This window comes from Spermophilus citellus, assembly GCF_964194105.1.
Source record: "Spermophilus citellus genome assembly, chromosome: 13".
Lineage (NCBI taxonomy): Eukaryota > Metazoa > Chordata > Mammalia > Rodentia > Sciuridae > Spermophilus > Spermophilus citellus.
This window is the reverse complement of record NC_138193.1, coordinates 93,650,559-93,674,769: the sequence shown is the minus strand read 5'-3', so window position 1 is coordinate 93,674,769 and position 24,211 is coordinate 93,650,559. Positions and strand designations below refer to the sequence as shown.

Sequence of the window (24,211 nt, the reverse complement as noted above, 5' to 3'; positions counted from 1 at the left end):
TAATTATTATTTAATAAGTTTAGTTCCTCTGGCAGGCCAAATCTTTCAAAACCCAGAGCCCATCTGAAGAAGTCAGACTAAAGTCATCAGAAACAGGAAAGTCAGGAGCTAATGCTGATGGAATAGGTCTGTCCCTGGAAATGCCTCTGAAGCTGCCTGCTGCTGTTCTTGCTGAGTTCTCTGTCCACAGGGGAGGTGCTCCTCCCGCTTGGAGGCTTTGTGCTGGGTGCATCATCGTCATAAGCAGCTGGGTCGGGGCCAGTGCTCTGCTGCTGCATACTAATGGGCAGAGGAGCCTCTTCTAAATATGGAAGTGGGCCCCATGTCTAGGGGGACTGAAGCCCAAGAGGACCCCAGGTCAGGCATCTCCTGACTGTGAACTTCTGTGGGAGAAGCATCAGGGAAGTCTTTATATTTTGTCCCTGGCTGATTCCCATCTGCTCTGGAAATGCCCTGGGCTGGGAGGGGACGATGGGGTTCTGCCTACTTTACTGCTCCCTTCAGGTGGCTTGGCTTCTCTTTCTAGGCTCTCATTTCCAGAGGCTTTCTGGAGGTGGGCTGTAGATGGTTCCTATGTCTAATCTCCTTTCCTGTCCCTCCTAGCCTCTGTGTGCCTCCCAGAGTCCAGATGTGGGTGTCAGTGCAAGGAGCACAGACTCTAAGGTGGAGGCCCTGGGTTTCAATGCCAGCTCTGTCACTGTGTAGTCTTAGATCTGGAGCTGAGCTTCCCTGACTCCAGTTTTCTCATATGAAAGCTTGAGGGTATCAGCAGTAACCATGCCACTCACCTCCCTGCTAAAAGCAGGAGAAATACCAGGTGGATTCTCAACGAGCTTTCATCACCTCTCCCCAGGAATCCTTTCCTCCCTGCCCTGGGACACAGGGAGGTTCTGCTGGGCAGGAAGGGGAGGTCTGGCTTTGCTTGGTGTACTTACTGGGTCTTTGGGACATTTATTGAGGGTGGATGGGACCTGAAACAGCTAACCTGATTGCAGTCAAACCTTGTTATTATGTTCCTGCCCAGAATGTCACTTAAAAAGCACTTAGGGCCCTCCCCAGAATACACTTGCCAAGGAATCAGGATATCACAAAACACCCTTAAATTGGAGAGAGAAAACAGAGAGACCTGAGAAACCCCTGTCCTGGAACACAGGGAGGAGCTGCCGGAGGGGAAGGAGAGCACCACCAGGCGCCAACACTTACAGTGAGGATGCTTCCCGGCTAGCCCAGTGGTGAAGGGCTGGGTGGAGGAGGCTGCAGTGAGGCCACACCTCAGATGTCTGAGGTTGGAGGCTGATTCTAGATGATGTGACTGGAGGGATACTGTTGGCTCTCTGAGTCTGTCTCCTTAATTGTAAAATGAGGGCTGTTGTGTGGGCCCTCTAGAGCCTGGATAAGGACTACACAGGCTTGACTAAGTCCCGGGTCTGAAGAACTCAGAGACTCTCAAAGGCGGCATCGGTACCACCTGACAACTAGGTGGAAATTCCGATTCCCCAAACCCACCCAGACATGCGGAGTTGGCCCTCCAATCTCACCACAAGCTTTGCTTAGTGCCGTGGCCTCGAGGTAGCACAGGGGAGTCAGGCTCCTCCTGCCTGACTTTGCCCTGGTGGAAAACTGTGGAGTTGGGATTGGGGTGAGGATGAGCATCAGAGAACAGCTTGCTTTACATGCATACAGTGAAGGTCCAGAGAGGGTAAAGACAAACACAAGAGCATCAGCTTTTGTGTGCATAGTATTTTTGTTTTCCAAATATTTTTTACACACCTTGTCTCATCTGAAGAACATCAAGTAGTATTCAAAGGACAGTCCATCATAATTATAATTATTAGTAATATTTATGTAGCTAGCTAATGCATGCCTATCATCTCCACAACAGTGTGTGAGCCAGATTTGGTCTCCAGGCCTTACACCTTACTGCAGGCTGCCATGTGTGGCCCTTGAACCTTGGCATGCTTAGGCACCCCAGGGACATGCATCCACAGGCAGGACTCCAATCCTCTTCAGGGAAATGGATCTGCCCCTCGGCCTCCCCCTCTCCCATACATACCTGTAGGTGTCAGTGGCTGGCACTTTCCAGATCTGGATGCCCTTCAGGGGCCCTTCACTCCCTACCACCACACTCTGGTTGGAGTTCTGGTAGGCATTGTTGCACTGGGCCTGCGTGGGGCCATGGGGTCCGCTGGCCCCGCACGTGGTGAACAGCCAGTGAACTGTGGCACAAAAGGAGAGACAGTCACTCACTTGGCCTGGCCTGGCTTTCTCCAGAGGCCTCTCTGGGCTGTCTCCAAGTTGTCAGCTCTATAGGTTCAAACATGCATTCCAAGATGGTATCATGGTTGGGTCAAGAAACACTGATCAGCCATTCAAACTGGAAATTTCTCTTGAGCTTACTATGTGCCAGGGGAAAAAAGCCATGGAAAGATCCAGGTAATACTGTGCTATGGGCCATCTAAGGAGGGAGTAAAGTGTCCTTTTATGTGACACAGACATGGACCTGACCTAGAATTCTCCTGGTCTCTCATAGAGTCCAGCACAAAGATGGGCAAACTATAGGAGCTCCATCTGGTCTACTATGACTGTTGCTAACCTGCTTCCAAAGGCTTGGCATGTGCATATAGGAACCTTGTAGCTTTGAGAAGACAGAAAATAGAAATTAGACATAGTACTAGCCCCATGACCCCACCATTGGCCCAGGCACCCAGGACAGGTGGGAGCAGGAAGTTTCCCACTGCTGGCTATGGCTCTGTCTGTCAGACACTTGGTAACAGACCCTGAACATCAGGCCTCAACTTCCTTATTAAAACCAAGTTGGACTTAGAAATGCAATGAGAGTAACTTTCAGGTTCTGTATGCAAAAGAGAGTATTAAAAAAAAAAAAGAAAGAAAAAGTGGGTCAAATTTGTCAAATTTTGCCTTTTTTCTCCTAAGCCCACTTCTTAGTGAGCTCTGTCCTTGTCTAATATCCTTGGGTGGCTTTCTGGGGACATTGCAGGAACACTCAGCACAAACCCTCCCCCATCACCTCATTACCAACCTCTGAGCTATTTCCTTTCAAACTTTCTATCTTTGAGCCAGGCCAGACCTTGGGGAGTTTTTGGATTTCTTTTTGGCCACAATTCTAGCATAGTTTTCTTTCTTTCTTTCTTTTTTTTAACAACTTAGAAAAACTTTAAAAAATGTATTCTTGATAAATTATTTTTACTTAAAAGAAAAAAATCTCATTATCAGATTGTCAAGATTATTTTTCTTTAAAGAGAGATTAGGTCAAACTGTACCCACAGGAAATGATGGAAGACTTAATTTAAGTATACATAGCTTTGTTCACTAAAACATTAAAGTGAAAAAAATTGAAGACTTTGAACTAATTTAGTGATGAACATAAAAGAGATTAATTGGGGTTGCCAATTATAAACAAACAGAGATTATGCTTGGCAGGATTGATAATTTGAAAACTGGGCCAGTTTTGGTGGGCTTTTGTGAGAGGGCCCTGGCCCCAAGGTCAGAAGCATGAAGTTCCACTGGGGCTCCAATACATTCAGCTATCCAACACAGCACTCATGCTTCATTTTTATCAAATGAATGGTCTGTTTGTCTTCTGAAAGTCATTTCAAGGACTGGGAGGTAGTGAGTCCATGTACCTTTGGTGTGTATGGCTAATGGTTAACTTTCTGATCTATTTGTGTTATAAAGGGGGCAGTCTTATTAATTCAAAGGTCTAACTCTTTACAAAATGTATTTTAGCAGAACATTTTTGGCCAGTTGCCTTTTTACCTTCACCAGAGCCTAAATTCCACCTGCAGGCTGTGCTATCGGTGTGAAGTGGATGGACCACGGCTTGGAAATCAGCAAGAGCACCTGGGTTTGGGGACAGTCTCATCAACTGCTGTTTATGAGACCTTGATCTACTTTATCTGGGGCTGGATTGGCATGTTAAAAGAAGCAGAGGGATAGGAAAGCCATCGTGAAGTCCCAAACTCTCAAACTCTGACTTGTATCAATGGCACCTATCTGTATCCAGGACTGGTGTTGTCCCTGAAACTGGAAATGGGGTCAGAGAGAGGTTCTGTGAATATGGATCCCATGCCAGCAGCACCTGGGGATTTCAACTCAGTGGGGCTGGGAGAAAAAGAAAAGTTCTGAAAGTGAGTTGATAAATCTACCTCTCCCATTATCTCCAACCTGAAGCCTATTCTGCAGACCCATCTACACCGATGGCAAATGGCCTGGTTCTGGAGTAGCCTCATCTACCTGAGGACAGAAGCACAGTGATTTATTTGATTAATTCAATCATGGAAATAAAAGAGTTTGTGTGTGTGTGTGTGTGTGTGTGTGTGTGTGTGTGTGTCTGTGTGTATTTTAAAAAAATTTTTATTTCTCAAGAGTTTGCTGGAGGAGAGAGCCTTCAGTGGGACCCACTTTTAGCTTCAGTCTAGCTTAACTAACATTGTTTAGAAAGTTTCGAGACATTCCTAGGAATACTAGGCTTCTGTATCTTGGCCAGGTAGGACATGTGGTGAGACAGGAAGAGGGGCATGGGCTCTAGATTCAGCTGTGCCAATTTTTCTCATCCTGGATTTTTGCCCCTGATCCTCTGTGAGACCTGGGTTAGATTATATTACCTCTCTGAGACAGAATTTTCTAACCTGAATAAATGGAGATTAGCTTAGGCTTTCTGTGAAAGTGAAAAGATGATCTAGGCAAAGGGTCATTCAGCATTAGAGAGGCCTAATGAATATAGTTTAAACAGTGTGTAACTTCATGTTCACTGTGGGAAGCAGACACCCAATCTCAAGATTTATGCCTCCATCCCATAAAGGAGGGACTCTAGGGCTATTTCTCAATAAAGGGACCAGTATTTTCCCAGTTCAATGGATGTATAGTAGTCTCAGGTGGTTTCTCTACACAAAATTTTGTTTTTATTTTCAGTGATTTCTGATGGAAAGGCCCAGAGAGGAAAGTCTTTCTAAAGTGGATTTCATGGGAACAGAGGATTTGCCATCCCCGGTCAGGCTCATGATTCATCCAGCCAGAAATCTGCTGCTCCCAGTAGCCTTTGAGGCATGGAGGTGCTCCCTGCTCTCTTGGATGGCTCTGACCCACATAAATCTGCCCGATTTTGTTTGGAATCAATTTATGTTTCCCACCAGCACCACTTCTTCGGAGTATGGAGTTTGAGTTTATTACTCCTTCTGCAAGGGCTATCCTGCTTCTCGTGTCTTGTTCAAGCTTCTTCCCTTTGGCTCCCTTCATTCATTTTGTCTGAAATCTCATAGAATGTCACAGAAAGATGGGACCTTAAAAAAAAAAATCACCAAATCAGCGGTTCCCAAACCATTTAAGAACCTTCAAAATACAGATACCTGGAAATCCAGATTCAGTAGTTCTGGGTGGGGATGGGAAGGCAAGAGCTGTTTTATGTAAAAACCTTTCCAAGAGAACCTGAGAGTCAATCAGTTTTATAGACTAGTCCCATCTACCTCTTTGTCCAGATGAAGAAAGAACATTCTGGATAGAGCAAGTGGTTTTTCTGAGCCTGTCAGCATTGAAGAAGGGGCCAAAATTGAGAGTTACTCCTTCTCCTTTCTGCCTTGAAGACTTCCATCTTTTTCAGATTATCCTTACATGAGTCCCTGATCTCCCAGTCTTTCTTAGGAACTTCCTTAATGCTAGAAATCTGTTTTTTTGAGATGGGTTCACTAGAACAGTGGGTACCTGTGAGGATAATTGCTATTCTGCTTTATTTCTAGAATCCCTGTGAAGGTGCTTGCTTGGAATAGACTTTAAAATTTTCCAGATCCTTGCCCAAGGGTTGGACTATGGCTCTGAGCCTGGTGGCATCGTGGACCTAGTAAAGTTTCACAGGAAACAATCTGGAAGAGGGGATGGTGGAAGCAGGAAGGATCTAGCAGTTCTGGCAGGTACAAGATCAGCTCTAGGCTAAGGTAGGTTAGAACCATGAGAGGGTAGGCAGGAGCTAGGTGAATTTTCAGCACTGTCACAAGAGTAGAAGGCACTGGACACAACCTGTGGACTGAAGCAGGCAGGTGAGAGGCAGGAGAGTTATCAAATATCTTGGGGTACAGGAGAGACCAAGGTGAGCTTTGATCTGCAGGTGGAAGCTGCTTTTTTCATGAATTGTCTTGTCTCTCCTTTTGGGTGTGTGTGGGGTCCTGGACCTTAGATACCTAAGAGGTAAATCCACCCACGAAGGGGGCAAAACCTCTCAATATTTACTGCCCCGCCAATGTAAGTCAGGCACTGTGCTTTTATACATGTATTAAATGCCTTTAAACGTTCTGAAATTTTGTATAGCTGAAGGCAAAGTTATAGTATTCCCTTTAATTCAAGTTCAGAGCAGCTGAGTGCTTGTTCTGTAGATTATGCAGTGAGTGGATAATTGGTTAAGGCAGGGATTAAATGCAGATCTTTTGTCAAGCCAAGTTCAAGGATAAAAATAGTGCTAGGATTAAGGGGAAGTCCCCATGAACTTTTCTAAATGATATGTTTCTTCCTTTTCAATCCCTGAGCTAGGGGCTCATTTCAAGCCAGGACAGACTATACCAAGGTTGCTCGGGCACAGACAGTAGGCAAGTCACCATGAAGGGTCTGGTCAGGGTACTGTGGTGGATGGACCCTCAATCCTAGAAAGTCCCACAGTGGCCCCAGTAGTAGTTTAGCTTAGTGGAGTGTGGGATTTACTAGGTCAAGAGAACCAGCCCAGGAAAAGAGATGGGGTCAATTCTCAAAGAGGCCACTGGGAGCCAGGTGGTATCAAAAGGGAAATCCAGTGACTGGAATGTTCAAAGGTCAGGAAGCAGAGAGATATAAGAAAGAGGAACTGTACCACAAGCAACAGGGCGAAACTCTGGTTTTAGGGAGATTAAAGTCCCAATGAGACCAGCAGTGAGGCAGGCTTGATGCTGAGCTGTCAATCTAAGGTTACAAGGGTCTCCATATTTCCCTTGCAAAGGGTTCTCATTGGCCGCTGAAGCTCTGTGGAGCCACGCGAGAATCAAATGGCCCTCAGAGAGGAGCCCGGATTGGGGGCAGGGAAGGGAGAAATCCTGCCCCTTCCTTTTTCTCTTACTTAAACAAATGAATCCCTATTTTATTAAAAGTCATTTATGAAAAAAAAAGGAATGGCTTTATTTTGTTCTACAAAGCACCACACACTGCAAGTGTAGTTCAGTGCTCATTCACACCTAAATTGTATAAAAGAACCCACACACATGAAAATACTGATTGGTTATAGACAGCTGAGTAAAGAAAAAATCTATTAAGCACTGGGTTTCATTTTAAGTATATTGCAGAGCCCTTCAAGAAGAAACAAATCAATTAGTAATATACAGCACAATGTTAAAAAAAAAACCGGGCTAGAAAGCGATTGTACTGGTTTTTATTACTGTTGCTAAGCCATCTCATCTACTCAATTCAATGCAAAGAAATAAAGCATGGTACAAAGGAAAATAAGTTTTCAACTATCACTATTAATCACCACAATAAGGATCTGCCTCGTGTTGAAGGCCTGTAAGTGTTGTACCAAAGAAAAGCACTCAGTGTTTCATGTGGATAATTTGCACCATTTTGATTCTGATCCACGGAATTAAATTTTGTCTATAACCAACGACTGACCTAAACTTCTTGAAAGTTATGACATACTGAACCATTTTGATTGGTACCCCAAACCTTACTGAACAAGAATCAGATCAAAATCCAAATAAATATAATCAGTCACCCATCCATAAATGTATATGACACCATTCTTTGGCATAGATTGTATTATGATTTGGATATGAGGTGTGCCCCCTCCCCTCAAACAAATCCCTCCCCCATGTTAGGCAATATAGCAACCTTCAGAAGTGAAATGATTAAATTATGTGACCTATAACCTAACCAATGGATTCATCTACTTAATGAATTAATAATTTAAATGGATCACTGATGGTAACTGTGGAGCATGGTTGGAGGAACTGGGGGTGCCCTTGGGAATTACATATTGTCCCTAGTCCTTCTTCTCTCTCTGTTTCTGGTTGAGCAGAGAGAGAGTTGAGCAGCTTTTCTCTGCCATACCCTTCTGCCATGATGTTCTGCCTCACCTCAGGCTAGAGAATGGAGGCAGCCAACTGTAGACTGAGACTTCTAAGTCACTTTGCCTGTGACTTCATAACACCTTCAATGGCCTCTCCAATCTCAGCTCCTTCCTTTCTCTTGAAAGGAATTGTCTCATGTTCTTTCTTGTCAGGTCTTTTGGTCACAGCAACAAAAAACTGACTAACACAAATTGGAAAAGTGACCTTTTTTATACATAGCAATATTCAATTGTTCTCTTATTAGATGTGGAATTAGTTCTCCATCATCTTCTAAAATTGCCCAAATAATTATTTGTGTATCATTAAAAATTCATGAATTTAATTATATTTTTGGGTTTTAATTAATCACAATTATTATCCTGTAGAAACTCAAGTTGTCACATCTTTGGTCACTGGGAACTTCCAGAGCAAAATGAAAATAAGGTGATCGTAGTGGGGTCAAAACATCTCTACCACCTATCTCAACTCTTTAAATAATAGAGTGATGTGCCTTTCTTCAGAATCTAATCTGATATTGGCTCTATAATTAGATAGGCAACTCAAAACCACCAAAGGAATACTATGGAATCAGACGCCCTGGTAAATATTATTATAATATATACCTTTAGTTTTAAAAGTCTTGTTGTATTCCTTTGTTCTGTTGCAAGTGCAAAAAAAGAAAGAAATCTATTTCTGTAAGTATGCACTCGAGAATGAAACTGGTTCTATTTAATGGCAGGACAATATAGGTCTCCTCAGTGATGAGAAAAAAATTTAACCTTTTAATTTTAAAACAAAGCACAAAGAAAGGTGCACAAAGCAAATGTAATACGTACTTAGTAGGTCATTAAAAAGCAAATACCCATTTAACCACTGCCCAGGTCAAGAAACAGAACATTGCCCCTGACTTCATAAGAGCCTCAATGGCCTCTCCATTTTCAGTGCCTTCCTTCCTCCTAAAAGGAATTGTCTCCTGGCTTCTCTCATAATCACTTCCTTGCATTTCTCAGTAGTTTTATTACCCAAATGTGCGTCACCCCTAGGTATAGTCGTTAATCTTGACCATTAAAATTAAAAAAAGAAATTGTTTCTTTAAATCTATAGAATCCTCTTCTACCTCTGTTCCTTATTTTATCTTTTGAAGACTCTGGACCACATGGTCTGTATCTTTTCTCTGGACTTTGCTGACTGCAATCCCATGGCACAATTCAACATGTGCCTCTCTCCTGCAAATTCCCAGCTGGGTCTCTTTGCAAGACTTTAGGTGGGGTTCTTTCATCAGGAGGTACTTAATGTCTAATTATCACTGTCTTTTTTAATGTTAGCACTTGTTGAAGCTCAGGGTACAGGTCCATTTATTAATCAGGAGCTGTAAAACTATGCTATTTTAATTATATCTTTTTATCCTAATTTATAAGCTGGAATACATTTATAAAGCATACTTGCTCTCATTTCAATTCAGTTACTCCAGTCACATAGGAAAGATACTACCAATGCTCAATTCTTTCTCCTTACAAACAATTTTCAAGATATGGGATTAGTTCTCTATCATCTTCTAAAGTTGCCCTAATCACAATTATTATTCTGTAGAAGCTCAAGTTGTCAGATCTTTGGTCAGTGAGAGCCCCTCCCGAGTCCTTTTGATCCTCAAAGACATGGCACAACAAAATGTTTCTTTTTCCAGACCTGGAGTCAGATATTTTCTTAAAAGCCCTGGTTTCCATGAGTGGCAACAGGTATTGTAAACAGGAGAGCCAGGTGCTGTGGCGGCTTACTCTACTGGGTGGGTGATTGTTTCTAGGCTGTTCTAGTGAGCAGAGCTAGGAAATCGACGTGTGTGTGTGTGTGTGTGTGTGTGTGTGTGTGTGTAAACGGGATAAGCCTACGTCCATATGAAACACACACTTATGCCTGGTGAAGTCATATGAATTTTTTCCAATTCATATTCGGAATTAAATTCTTTTAAAAAAATTTAACCTCTTCTATATTACATCTGTATTTCTTCCTCCACATTGAGAATCATGTTTCTCAAGAACACAGATGACAATGGAATTAGAAAATCCTATCATTTTAATTTAGCTTTCCTTATACACACAACGGCATTAGGAAAAACAATACTTACTCTACTATCATCATTATTAATATAAAAATTGAGAGGAATTAGAGAACTTTTTGGTACATGTACACTCTATTCTCCTATCATTTCTTGGACTACATCCACATTGTGGGGCAAACTGTCATTACACGTCACTCTTTGCTCTTTAACCCTTCTTTGTTATTAGTTCTACAAGTACTATGTTTAATGGTCATGAAAGTCCTTATGTTGATGTTTCTCTTCTTATTTTTATTTTCTGAATCTTGTTTTTTAAGTAGATTTCAAAGGAAGAAATATTTATTGAGTTCTTGGATGTTGATACTATTTCTTCCCTAGAGTAGATTAAATATGCTACTCTATTTTCTTCTGACTTAAAACTGTTACTGTTTTAAAAATTCTGATAATTTAAATTTCCTTCTTTAACAAATCACTTGCTATTTTCCTTAGGTGCCCATTTTTTTTTCTTTTTCTTTGACATCCAGCAATTTTCCCAGAATTTGTGTTGCTATAGCTCCTCTGGGTCAGTGTTCTTGGGTGTGTACTGCACTCCTTTAATAAGCAGTTTTGATAAGGATCGTTGCCTTGACTTACAGCTTTAAGTATTGGTTTTGTTCCAGTTCTTTGGTTTTCTTCTTCAGGGATTACTGTTACTTGTACAGTGGAGGTTTTTTTTTTTTTACCCTTTCTTGATGGATGTCACCTACTTGATATTTAAAAATGTCCTCTTTTCACTCTATTTTGGGTAAGGCATTAACTGTTTTATTTGCTATTCATTCCTTTTAGTTTAATATTTCATTTCTGAAAATTTTCCTTTTATTCCAAATTCCTTTCTGAGAGCTACATCACCTAACTTTTGAGCTTTTAAAACATTGATTCATGTTATTTTTACGTCTTGGGTCATGTCCTCAGTGTCTTAGCTCATGTTGAAATCAGAGTTTATTGTTTTGACTTAGACCAGGACAGATCTTTCTGGTAGGCTATATTTTCTACAGGGGTGTTATTCTGCCCTCTTTGTTCTTTTTTTTTCTTATTGTAATTTTGTACAGGATTTGACCTTGATACTTCTCTGCTATGTGTTTTTATGTGAAATTAATTTTCCTGAGCTTTTGGAGGTCAGGAGCTTTTTGAACTTCCCAGGGCTCCCTCTACTCTCTCCTGTGAACATGAGAACATGGCGGCTTGTACTCCAGGGTTCTGGCTCTGCCCACTTTACCTGGATATCCTCTTATTTTTTGTCTCTACTATCCCCATCCTACTCAATACTGACTCACTTCTAGAAATTTCTTCTCAGTGTGGATGCTTTCCTGGGAAGGAGACCTGGCCAGATTCCTTGGGGGCCCTTCAGCTCTTTCCTTGGGCCCCTTGTGCTCGGGCACCTCTGGGTGGGGCAGAGCCTCTCCCACTTTAGCAGCTGCTCTTACTTGGGGCCCCCTGTCCTGCCCTCTCCTTGCTCTTGTACCAATGCTACCATACTGTGTGTGATGTGAGGTGATGCTTTGTCCTCACTCACTTGTATTTTGGGATCTGAGGAGAAAAATTGTCATTGAATTTTGTTGTAGGTGTAGTTGAAGTGTTTTTATAGGATTTCTCTGTCTTAATGTAGGGATTCAGAGAGATAAAAATTCTAGGCTGTTACCACCATCACAGCCTTTTTCTGAGTCTTTGAAAAAAAAATTTATAGCATGAAAAAATCGTAGCTCATTTGCTAGGATCAACCTCTTTATAGCACTTCTCTGGACAGATTCCCCCCACCTGCTTTTTTTTACTCCTGGATTTTCATTTTCATTTCACTTCAGGGATGTTCCCAGTGACCATGGCCTTGAACCTGCTGCTACAGCATCTTCTACCTCTCCTGGAATCAACCCACTAAGCATAATTTTATATTTTCTTGGTAGGGCTTCCCAGACTTAATAAGTTATTTAAGGCGATCTGACCCTTCGCTAAATGATCCCAGGCATAAATATTTTACATGGATTCATTTCTTCTCTGCTTCCTCAGAACCTCAGCATGTCTCTTCTGTTTAATCTTACTTTACAGTGTCAGGTGAGAGTGGTCTTTCCCTGTTTCAGGCTGAAGGGCACCCAGTCTTTACTTTGCAGTTGTGAAAAGTATTTAAATGTTGCTATTCATATTTGGTGGATGGTGGAAGGTACTTGAAGTCTAACTTCAGAGAAAAGGATCTGTGATTCTGAATGTTTAAGTCTTTGTTCCAATATATTTAATTACAGTATATTTGTGTAACATCTCCACTCCCCAATAAACTTAGCTTCTCACAATCATGTTAGGTCAGTGGATAAGGATGGGGGAAATTTGTTACTTTTATGTCATAAGATAGTGAATCATGTAGAAAAGTTACACAATAGGCCTGTGATGTCAGAGCCAACTGGAGGATGAGTGAAGAGGGATGTGTCACTGTGGCTCTTTCTACAACACAGTTTTTGGTTGAATTTTCCATGTTCTCAGACTGAATTTCCTCGCGTGTACATAGGTGCACATATACACATATGTGCCTTATTCACATGATGCAGATATGCTTATGCATACACCTGTGCCTATGTATCTGTGCACAAGTATACATGTGAACAGCTCACTTTGCCCTCCCCACTCCTTCCTGTAAAGCTTTCTGGCCATTTCTCTCTCTTTTTTTTTTTTTTTGATAGTGAGAAGTTAAGGTGGTGATGATGCTCCTTATATCATCAGCCTGCCTTTTGCTAGATGTACTCACATGCATGATCTAGTTTATACTTTTACTTCTTGGTCTTCCTCTAGACAGGAGAGATGCCTGATGATGCTGAAATATCCCAGGGGACAAAGACCTGAAGCCCATGTTTCTTCCTGCTGGGAGCTAGACAGATCTGAGAGTGAGCTGGCTCCCCATCGATGGGGTGGCAAGTCAGGGCTGTTGAGATAAAAGCTGCTTTCAGGACTGAATTACCCTAAACAGCTCTGACACCCCGCAATCTGCAGGAGTTAATGGCTCCTGTGATGGCTGCTGTGTTGTGTGCTCAACCACCCCCCTTCTCCCTGAGGGAAAGTCACTGACACATGGGAGAAGAGAAAGGTCACAGAAAAAACACTATCCTGAAAGCAGAGCTGTAAAAATTAAGTTAAGGGAGGATTTAGGGCTAATTTGGTTACTCCCAAGTTGGCTTTGGGCCAAAGCTGTGCTAATAAAGCATTGATGTTGACATGGGTACCTAGCATCCACCCATCTGCGACTACGCATATGGACTTGGTGCTGAGGCGTAAGTGGGAATTGGTGGTGGAGTTTCAGAACCAGCTCTGCCCCACTCAGGCCTGAAGAGTCATGGACTTGTGCATTCGGAAGTTTTTACATAAAAATTGGGAAAGAAGACTTGATCTAGTGCGGCACCCATGGGGTTATGTCATAAGGATTTGCTGCCTCCTAAGAGAGAGAGAGGCAACCATGTGGGAGTCCAGGCCCCTGCACTGCTGTACTTTAGAGGATCTGGCCTATTGTTTGGCCAAACTCACAGAGTAAAATCCTTACAAAGGCTCTTGGGACTGTAATGCCTCTGGGAGATGGGTTGATGGAGGTACAGGCAGCCCAACTGGCAGGGGATTTTGAGCTAGAAAGAACAAATGTTCTGCCAGGTCTAGGTCCCTGAGCATCTCAGATGAATTGGACAGTGAGACACCATGGAGGGTAAGAAATCCCAAAGTCAAGGGCAGAAAGGAAATCAGTGGGACATTAGGATCAAACAGTGGCCAAACAGAAAAGGTGAAGAATGCAAGATCAGGGGCTGGGGATGTGGCTCAAGCGGTAGCGCGCTCGCCTGGCATGCGTGCGGCCCGGGTTCGATCCTCAGCACCACATACCAACAAAGATGTTGTGTCCGCCGAGAACTAAAAAATAAATATTAAAAAAAATTCTCTCTCACTTTCTCTCCTCTCTCACTCTCTCTTAAAAAAAGAAAAGAATGCAAGATCAATAGGCTAGAGAAAGAAGGGAAGAGATGGTTCTCTCTGTTCTCGACCTATAACGTGGTCGTGTGTTTTGTAACCATAGGACAATAAGTATGAAGAAAAGGCCAAGAAGACCACAGAGCCGTGAATCCTGATATTACCAGGCACTGAAATAATAATAGTCTAGTCCCATAACAAAAATAATAGTCTAATCCCATAACAAAAATTATTTTATAGAAGACTATTGATGTTAATCAATAGTCTTCTATAAAATAATTAACATCAATAGTCTTCTATAAAATAATTTTTATTATGGGACTAGACTCTTTCTTGGGTCCCCAACCATTGTTTGGGTCCTCCTTCAGTCTGATTGGAGCATCTTTTATCAAGACCTCTAGTCTACTTTCAATGAAAGCTCCACTGACCAGAGAATCCTGCTGCTCTCAAATAGCAAAGCCAGTGGCTTGAGACCAGGTTCCCATTGCTTCTTTGGATGCTGCACATGGCCTTCAACTCCCAGGTCATTCCCACTGACCCAGAGAGCTCAGTGGAAGCACACTCCCCTTCTCCACTCACCCTCTGCTATGTCTCAGTACACTTTATGGTCAAGGTCTCTAGAGCTTAGGAGAGTGGTATCTATGTTGTGGAAGGCCTTGAAGTTTCCCCAGGGCACACCAGTTACGAACAAAAATTGGGACCCTAATACCAGTAACCATAGCATTTCCTGGTTCTGCCCTGATACACACTTGAAGGCCCCTGAAATTTTCTTGCTTAGTACTCTATTGTGCCAGGCACGGTGGTGCATGCCTGTAATCCCAAGTGGCTTCGGAGGTTGAGGCAGGAGGATTGTAAGTTTGAGGCCAGCCATAGCAACTTAGGGATGCTCTGTCTCAAAATAAAAAGTAGAAAGGGCAGGGGATGTGGTTCAGTTGTTAAGTGGTTAAGCACCCATGGGTTTAATTCCTGGTACGAAAAAAAAAATTCCGTTGACACAACACACATGCACACACCACAGGGCTCTGTTGCTGTCATCTATGTCCCCTTCCTTTTCTTCTGAGCACATCACATTTTGAAACTATGTCATGTGTACACACTAGCATGTGCACCCTCTGAGAAGGGGACTTGCTCTGTTTTATTCCCTGCCTTGTGTCCAGGACCTAAAAGTGTCAGTCACATAGGAGGTGGTTAATACATTTTTGTTAAATGAAAGACAAGCAAAACAAAATAGAAACAAGAGATTAGGCCACTTACCAGGCCCAAACCCAGTTGGGTAGTCAGAAGGGGGAGGTCATATATATACAGAGGGATCAGTGGGGCTTTTGGCCCTCCTGAGCTCCTGTATTCATATTAGAGCCATGAGGGAGGGTTAAGCAGAGTAGTTCTGGTAGTAAATAGATGTTTGATGGAAGCTACTTTGTAGCATGAATGAAAGAAGGTAGGCTCCTAAAGAACTGGACATACACATTCACACACTTTCTGGATCACACATACACATGTACACACACACTAGCACACACTCACACACACCTAACACACACAGCTGAGACACAGAGGGCCCTGCAGTCTTTGAGAAAACATGGGAGTCCCACTTTTTAGCAGTGGGAACACCCCACTACCCTAATGGTTGATGGAACTGACCAGTTGAGAGACTGAATGGACTGGTTAGCAGGATCAAAATCAGGAAGCCACTCGAGGGGAAAGAAACAGTCCTCTTTTTCCAGGCAGCCATTCTGAGCCCTGGGGAGATTTTCTGATTCTCAGTTCTGTTGCTAGACTATGCTTTATGTTCTTTACATGTTAACGTCAGTCCTGGGATATGATCATTTAATCTGTGAGTCACTTATAGACAAATAATAAGTAGATGAATACAATATGTTCTCACCTTATTATGAAGGCCCTGTCAACATTCACTATAAAAACAAATCAATTCTCTCCAATCTAGTCACTTGTGTTTGTGTAAAAAAAATTTTATGGAGAAGGTTCCAGAGCTTCCATGACTCCCAATATCTTGACAAGCTTTAAAAGACTAAAGAGATCCTCTTTCCATTGATAGTGATGGCTGAGTCCCTTGGGAGCAATCTTCTACCTGGAAGTCATTTATTTATTCAGAGTATAGCATGAGGGTTTTACTTGGAAATTGGTTTGGGTAATTCACTGAAGGAGAGGATCCAAAATATGAAATATTCTCCTTTTCCCCTGGGGCAAGATTTGCTTGAAACTTTTATAAAAAAATATTGAAGACAGTATACCTAGATGCACAGTTATATGTATGCACCAAAGAGTGTTCAGCTTGTAGGAGGAGATGGATCATAAATACCTTAAATATTTAGAGATGGCAACATTTGAGGGTTGATTGAATTGGCCCAAAATTTTAGGTTATACATTTTGCTAATAATGTTAATAGCAGTACCACACAACATTTTATATTAGAAAAGTATTTTATAACTCTTGAAGCAATTAGAAATGGTCTTGTTTGCTCACTACGATATACAGCTTTGAGAAAGAACCATGGTCTCTAGGAGTCTTTGCTATACTGGGACACTCATCAGGTGCTTCTTGAATACACAACACAAATTCCTGTGAGATATTGAACAGTCGGGTTTGAGCTGGATTTTGGGAATTCTTTTTTTTTTTTTTTTTTTGGTACTGGTTATTGAACCCAGGTCCTCAAGAATGCTCGGCAATTGTCCTATCACTGAGTGGCATTCTCAGCTCCTTCTAAAAAATTTTATTTTGAGACAGGGTCTCTCTAAATTGCCCAGGTTGGCCTTGAACTTGCAATCCTGCCTTAACCTCCCCAGTTGCTGGGATGACCTGTGAGAATCCCCAGGGGGCTCTCAGGGTTTCCTGGTGATTGGGTGATCTCTGGCACACAACCATTGTAGGATGGCTCTGAGATGGTTTCCTGTCTCCTGATGTCCACATCCTGCCTAATCCCCTACCTTTGAGCATGGGTAAGACGTGTGAGTTGCTTTAACCAATAGAACATGAAAAGGTGATGGGATGTCATTTTCATGACTTTGAAATTGTAACTTCTGTCCTGCTAGCTGGCTTACTTTTTCCTCCCTCCCTCCCTCCCTCCTTCTCTCTACTAGCTTCAGTAAAGCAAGTTGCTGTGGCCAGGAGAAACTAAGGGCGGCTGGAACCTGCAGGAACTGCCAACAACCATGTGGACTTGGGAAGGAATCCTCTCCCAGTCAAGCTTTTGGATGAGCCCCCAGCCCTAGCTAACACCTTGAAGCAGAACACCCTGCTGAAACATAAGAAACAGATTAACAAATGTGTTGTAAGCCACTGTGTTTGGGGTAATTTGTCTCAAAACAATAGATAACTACATACTCATTCAAAGTCCCTCTCCTAAAGTTTGGCTTTCTTTTTTTAAAGCACCCAGCAGGGAGGGTACTTACTGGCTGGGCTGAATTCTACCTGGGCTTTCTCTTCTCCTTGACTTGGTGATCGCTAAGGCAGTTTCACCTCTTCTTTTCCTTTTGGGAGGGAAAAGCAGGGAAGACCCCCTTTTGTAATCTAGCATTTTAGCCTCTGTCCTCCTGGATCTCTGTCCAGCTCAGACCTGGATGAATTTAGAAAGTCACACTCCTCTGTGAAGGCCCCTGACGCTTGGCTGCAACAAGCAGGGAGCAGACAGGCTCTGAGGGGATGCGGGCTCGCTTTACAGGCAGAAGCAGCGAGTCTGGGGGAAGACTGATGATTAAAAGTGCTTTTCCTAAACAGCCGGTGCTTAATGCACTCCTGCTGATGGAGGGGCCTTTGTGTGCCGCTGGTCTTTGAGCTAAATGGTCTTAATCAAGCAGTGCTGAGCCTGGAGTTCCTGGATCATTTGTTGTCTCCCACTTATGTAACCTGTCACTGAAACAAGTGGGAAAAAAACAACATGTTTTCTCAGACCAGCTGAGCAGCAAGAAGGGAACGGCTCCCGCCGGCTGCTCGGGGGAGCCACGGCCCGCTATGGCATTAGGTGACTTGCCAGTAGCTTTGCCCTAGTTCCACCACCACGGAGTGTTTGGCTGGAGTTCATGAGGCGTTCTGGACTCTGTCGGAGCTGACTGGAGTGTTCTGAAGTGACTTGAGGCCTCGCTTTCTCACAGGACACTGGGTTTCTTTTTGAAAATAATTGGTTCAGAATAATTGGTCATGCCCCATTCAGGACAGGACCAAGTCAGAGCTGTGGAGAGAGGGCCACTGGTCTAATTCTAGATGGGATCAGAATCAGAGACTGAGGAAGAGACCAGAATCTCTCTTGTGCTGGGAGAACTGTGGCTTCACTTGGGGCTCATGTGGCTCAGCTCTGGGTGGCCCATTTTTCCTGTGCAGTGCTTGTCTTGGTCATAGTCACAGGCCCTGAGGTACCCTGCGCATGCCTGTTAGATTGAACTAGAGTCTATACAAGTTCTTTTTCTAGGACAGGATTCAGGGAGAGCAGTGCTGTTGTGTGTGTCTAGCATGGAGCTGAGTCTTCTGAGAGGAAAGAGAAAGAGCCCGTGTGGACGCCCACATAGGTGGCTCCAATGTGTTGGTGAGCAGCCGGGTGACATTTGGTATCCTTCCTAGGTGGTGTGGGTTTAGAGAAAGGAAGGCTTTGGAGTTGCAGCCTTGACTTTGAACGCTGGCTCTGCAGTGGATTATTAGGGGGTCACCTACCCTCTGATCCTCTGTTTCATCTGTTCTAAAATAGATGGGGACAATGGCCATGCCTCACGAAGCTCACTCTGTCAGTCACCTCTCCAAGCCCTTGACACACATCAATCTATGTGACCCTTCTATCAAACCATGCAATGTAAATAAGGATAATAAACACACCAATTTTTGCTATAAGGAAGCAAAGTGCAGAATGGAGAAGGGAGATAGTTCACGTGAGTGGTGTGGCTGGGATTTAGAGCAGGGCTGCAGCTTTAAACCTGTGCTGCAGCTTTAAACCTGTGCTGCATTGCTTCCTCATAGTGGTGTCTACCCTCAGGGCTCAGCAAGAATCACAGGAGAGGGATGCTAAATGTGCTTAGGAACAGCCGGTAGATCTGTGTCCAAATGGAACCTGGTGGCTAACAAATGGTGGCACATACACCAGGAAGCTTTGTTGCTGGTGGATGTTCTGCCTTCAACCCAGTCTTCCGTTCTACCCTGTCACTGTCAGCAGGTCCCTGGGGAAGTGCTTTGTTTCCCTTGGCTACCGAGCAGACTCTGGTCCTTGGAGTTGGCCACCTCTTGGGGATGGATGGTGACTGGCTGTCCCATAGGCAGGGCCTCTTCCACCGGGAGAAACTCATGTGAGTAATAGGGATCACCAAGTCCCCTAAACCTTGGGGACACTAGCTCCTGGGGGTAGGGGCAGTGAGATGCACCCAAATGAAAAGTGACATTCTAATGGGGAGGGTGCCAAACCTGCTACAGTGACTGGGAGCCATGGGCCTTGCTCAGGCTGGTGCCTCCGGTGTCACTATTCCTATGCTTGCTATAAAGAGGTGATGAGCTAAAATTAGCAAAATGAAGAACACACAGCACATGGGTAGACAGCAGGTGGCTGAGCAGGGGAGTGGCTGGTGCCCTAGTAGTTTCCAAGGGTTGTATCTAGGGTCCTATCCCTCCCTCTCCTTAAAGAGTCATCCCCCTTGGTTGAAGGGGTGCTAATAGAAGTGCTTCCAGGTGCACTCATGAAGGCTGGGGTGCATGGAGGAATTCCAATTAGGGGCAATTATCAGCTTTCTTATAGGAGTGGGTATGCTGCCTTCCTGGTGTACTGTCTTAAATGTTAGTGAAAATGCTGATGTTCTGTTTAGGCAAAAACTAATATAAGAAGCAGGGTTTTTCAGAACGAAGAAATCCTTCTAGAACACCTTTCCAACAAAGGGATTTCTCTCAGGTTACTTTATCACAACTTTGCCCTTCTAGATATTATTATTGGCCTAGAAAACTTTTAATTTCTACACGATTTGTAAGAAACTTGCTCTTTAGCCTTTTTAAAAGCCTTTTACTAGCCTCTTTAGCCTTTTACACGGCAAATTACTTAACTTCTCTGGACCTCAGTTTCCTCATCTGTTAAAGGGGGCTAATGTTATGGTACCAACAAATAAGATAATGAGCAAACTTCCTGCCCCGGGGAAACTCAGGGAACAGCAGTTACTATCCATGTGTGACAAGACAATGATGTAACACCAGGCTTTTGCTCTTTGTTAGAAACTTAAAAGATGCTGTGTGGCTCTGAGCCCACTTTACCACCTTCCCCAGGCCCAGGCTGCTCCTCTGCAATGAGTTTGGGTTGCAGTTCTGGGCTGCTAAACTTTGTTGCTAACCAAGCCTTCCTGAAGGGTTATCTGAGATGTGAATTCTGGCCTCCCACTCCCAGGCATTCCACAGGGCTGCAGGGGCCCAGAAATCTGCATTTTTTAAAAATAAATATTTATTTATTTATTTTGCAGTAGAATGCATTTTGACATATAGTATACAAATGGAGTAAGGGAGTTGTTGGAGCTCCCTTACTTATTCCTCTGGCTGTACAGGTTCAGAGTTACTCCAGTAGTGTAATGATACATGTATGTAGGGTAATGATGTCTGTCTCTTTTTACCATCCTTCCCATCCCTGCAACTCCACCCTGCCCTCACTCCCCTCTACACAAACCAAAGAAATCTGCATGTTTAATAAGCAGAACTTGCAGATGCCCCCCTCAGCCTGGTTAACCAGGTGCAGATGATGTGAGGACAGTGGAGAAACCCCTGGCCTGTATCTAGGTCCCTGATGGGCTGAATAGCTTGCTGCTGCGTTGGGAAGGCCTGGACTATGCCCATAATTGGGCAATTCTAGGACACTGTTGATGACAAGAGTTTAACTTGAGTGGCTCTCTGCCCACCCCCCCCCCCCCAACTTGTCCCACTCACATCTTGGGACTTCCTGCCTCCCAAACTGGCATACGGTGAAGAGCAAAGACTAAAAGAAAGCATCTTGGCTTCCTCTCGACCCCCAGCCCGGCATGGGGTGATTGCGATGCCAATAAGCGATGAGACGATGGGACCTTTTAGAACTGGATTTGAACACATTAGTTAGGAGCAGGTGAACAAAAGGGAAGGGGCCTTCCTACAGGGGTGTGTCGCTGAAGTAAACTTGGCCAGGGAGGCAGGGGTCTGTGTGCAGAAGGCTCGGAGGGAAACAAAGCCCACTGAGTGGGAAGATGGGCTCTGGGGAAGGGGTGGCCCACGAAGCCTGCCTTGCAATAATGCCGTCATCCCTAGAAGGGCGTGCTTGGAACATAATGGCTCTAACTACAAATTCTATTAACTCTAATAGTTGTTCTGTGGTGAATGGATAATGCATTTAGCAGAAATAGACCCAATCAATTTATATGAAACACATAAAACTTTCTCATTGGAATTGGCATCTGTTCTTGAATCACAGGAGCATGTGTGGAAATGGACAGTCTGTCACCCTGACTCCTGGGCACATTAGCTGGGCCACAGGTTAATTGGAGAGATGGACCAAATAAAGCTACAGCTCCCTTATGCCAAATCCCATCAGCCCTCAGAATCGTGGGGCTGGGAATGGGAAGGGACTTGGAGACTGTCTACCTCAAACCTTGACTTTGTGAAAACAGCAATATCTGCCCTTGTCTGTGTTCACATCAGTCCTTCTCACCCCAGGTGCTACTAATCTGCTACTGGAAGGTTCACTGACATGTCCAGGAGGTCATGTGAGGTGGAGTGGCCCCAGGAATGGAGCTTGCTAGTGCAAACCAGCTGGGACCCCCTGCAGAGCTTTGGACCCCTGATCCACTGCTCTTTACAGGATTCTACATATTTTTTCATTGCTTTTCTTCCCACTTTGGCAAGAGATACACACTACACTTTGAAAATGGTGAAGCAAACTGTTACCAGATGATTTAAAGGCAAGGATGTGGTTTTGAAGACAGGACTCCACAGTTGGAACTGTGGGATTGGGTCTCATGTTCACTGAGCTGAAGTCCTTTAGATCTTCCAATGTAGCATCTGAGCTCCAAGGAGAGGGCAGAGGCGTGTTGGCCCCTGGGGACTGCTTGTCTTCACCTGGGCTTTTCAGGCAGGGAGGTGGCAGGGCATACTTATACCCCTGCACCTCTAACATCGTCTCTTACCACGAGAGAGGGAGACAGAGATAGAGACAGAGATGGAGACAGGGAGAGAGGGAGAGGTGGTGGTGGGGGCGGGAGAATGAGAGGGAGGGAGGGCGAGAGCCGGCTCTGCAGCCGTGATTGCATTATCCCAGCCATTTGGTTAGCGTAATTGCATGTGCAAAGCTGACAAATGTAATTTCCCTGGACTTAATACTTGCCCCATTTTCTCCTTCAGCTTCTTCATCTGATTAGCTAAAGTGACTCAGAGGCTTCCGAGAACCCCTTGTGAAGCACCTGGACAGCCTTTACCCTGACGAGACACTCCAGCGGCTCAGTCTGCCCCCACTGGCTCGAGGTGAGGGAGTCAGGCTGAATGGCTTGGGGGACATGAGGCGTATTTAGGGAAATTTGGGAGCTTTGTGAGTAACTGTTTCCCAAAAGGCCCGATTTGGCCTTTGTGTTTCTAGGGGTGGCTCTAACACCTGCCTGGAGGAGAGCAGAAATGCCACCAGCCACCCCTGTTCCAGCTCAGCAGAAACTGACAGCGCTGAACTTTGGAAAGAAAATCTTATTATCTTGTCTCCTCGATTCTTTGTCACAGCGTTGGGAGCTGATTCGTTTACTGATCATGCAGGGGCTCTTATCGGGGACTCTCCTACCTCTTCCCATTTTGGTGTTTATCTCTGACTGGAGACATTTGTACCTGGCTGTGGTTTAGCTGGGTGAGAGGGTGTGCACTTTGGGTTCACACCCTGGCCCCACTCCCTGCCAGCAAAGGGACTCTTAATTCCTTTTCGGCCATTTTCTTTTTCCCTTTGATGGTAACAACAGTAACCATCTCAGGGCCAATGTGGGGACAAGTTGATGCGCAAAGCCACAGTGTAGCCCAGGATCAGGGCCACTCAGTGATTGTTCCTTTTCTTCCCCCACACCAGGCCCTGTCCTTCCATCTTTCTCTAGGGGTCCCTGCCAGGTAGAAGCTCTGAGCTAGGTTACAACTGGCACTGAAGGCCCATCCTGCAGGTTCACGGGCTGCTGTCCTCCCCCAGGCCAGAAGCTCCTGAAGGGCGAGTCTGGTCAGCCTTATCCCTGTTGTAGACACACACAGTGCTGGGCACAGGGGAGGTGCTAGGGACATGTTTTTTCTGGGTGATTATTACTGAAGAGGTGTGGCCTGGCCTCAGTCTTCAAGAATCCTCCAGGACCCCTCCTTGGCCCTCTTTGTTGGAGGCATATGACTCTAGTTCAATCAATCATCTATGAACACTTTCCTCTTCTAGACTGGGAACTCTTTGAGTTCCACACCTGGGTCACATTCTTCTCAGCATCTCTGAGCTCAGATCTAGCCACAGAGCAAGTGAGCCAGGACTGCAGGTGGGTCTGGAGAAAGCCAGGGGAGGGTAGGGGTAAGGTGGCTAGTTCCTCCTGACCATGAGGCTGAGTCCAGGGGTTAAGTGGACCTTCCCTGGGAAATTGCCCCCCAAACAGAGACACCCACACCTCCACAGATTTGCAAGAATCTTTAGCAAGATGAAACTAGGGGTTTTAAGTCATGATGGAAGAGATGTCTCCTGCTGCTGAGCACCCAAGCTGCTTTTCCATGGGGCAGTGGGCTCCTGGGAAAGAAGTGGCTCCTTCTTAGGTGTCCCAGAGCCTTCTCAAGGAGCCCCGGGTGGCTGATGAGGCTGCCCAAGGATGTATTTGGCTCAATGTCCTCTTCCATCCAGAAGTGAAGAGATCACTGGTCAGTAGCTACTGCCTGTATCTTGAGGTGGGCTGAGGACTTGGGGTGGAGGTACTTGGTAGGCAAAGCTCGCATTTCAGTGGAAGTCACTCCCACCCCTCAGGCTCCACTCACTTCTAATTCTATTTGGAAGTGGTGGGGAGTCTTCACCACTTTTGAGCCATCCGTGATTTCATTAGCCTGAGTGGCCATTGGGCAGGCCCTTATTGATTAGCCTTTTAGGGACAGTGGGAGTTCTGTGGCAATAAACCCAGACTCAGGCAGGGTGGACGGCTGT

At 44.5% G+C, this 24,211-nt stretch overlaps 1 protein-coding gene across 1 annotated transcript in view; it reads right to left on the bottom strand.

Annotated features, from left to right (window-relative positions):
* ALK (ALK receptor tyrosine kinase) overlaps nucleotides 1–24,211 on the bottom strand; it is a 671,348-nt gene that overhangs the window by 46,509 nt on the left and 600,628 nt on the right. The window contains exon 12 of the mRNA XM_081265286.1: nucleotides 2,054–2,216. Within this exon, the coding sequence (XP_081121412.1) occupies nucleotides 2,054–2,216 (163 nt within the window). The remainder of the gene's footprint in view (nucleotides 1–2,053; nucleotides 2,217–24,211) is intronic.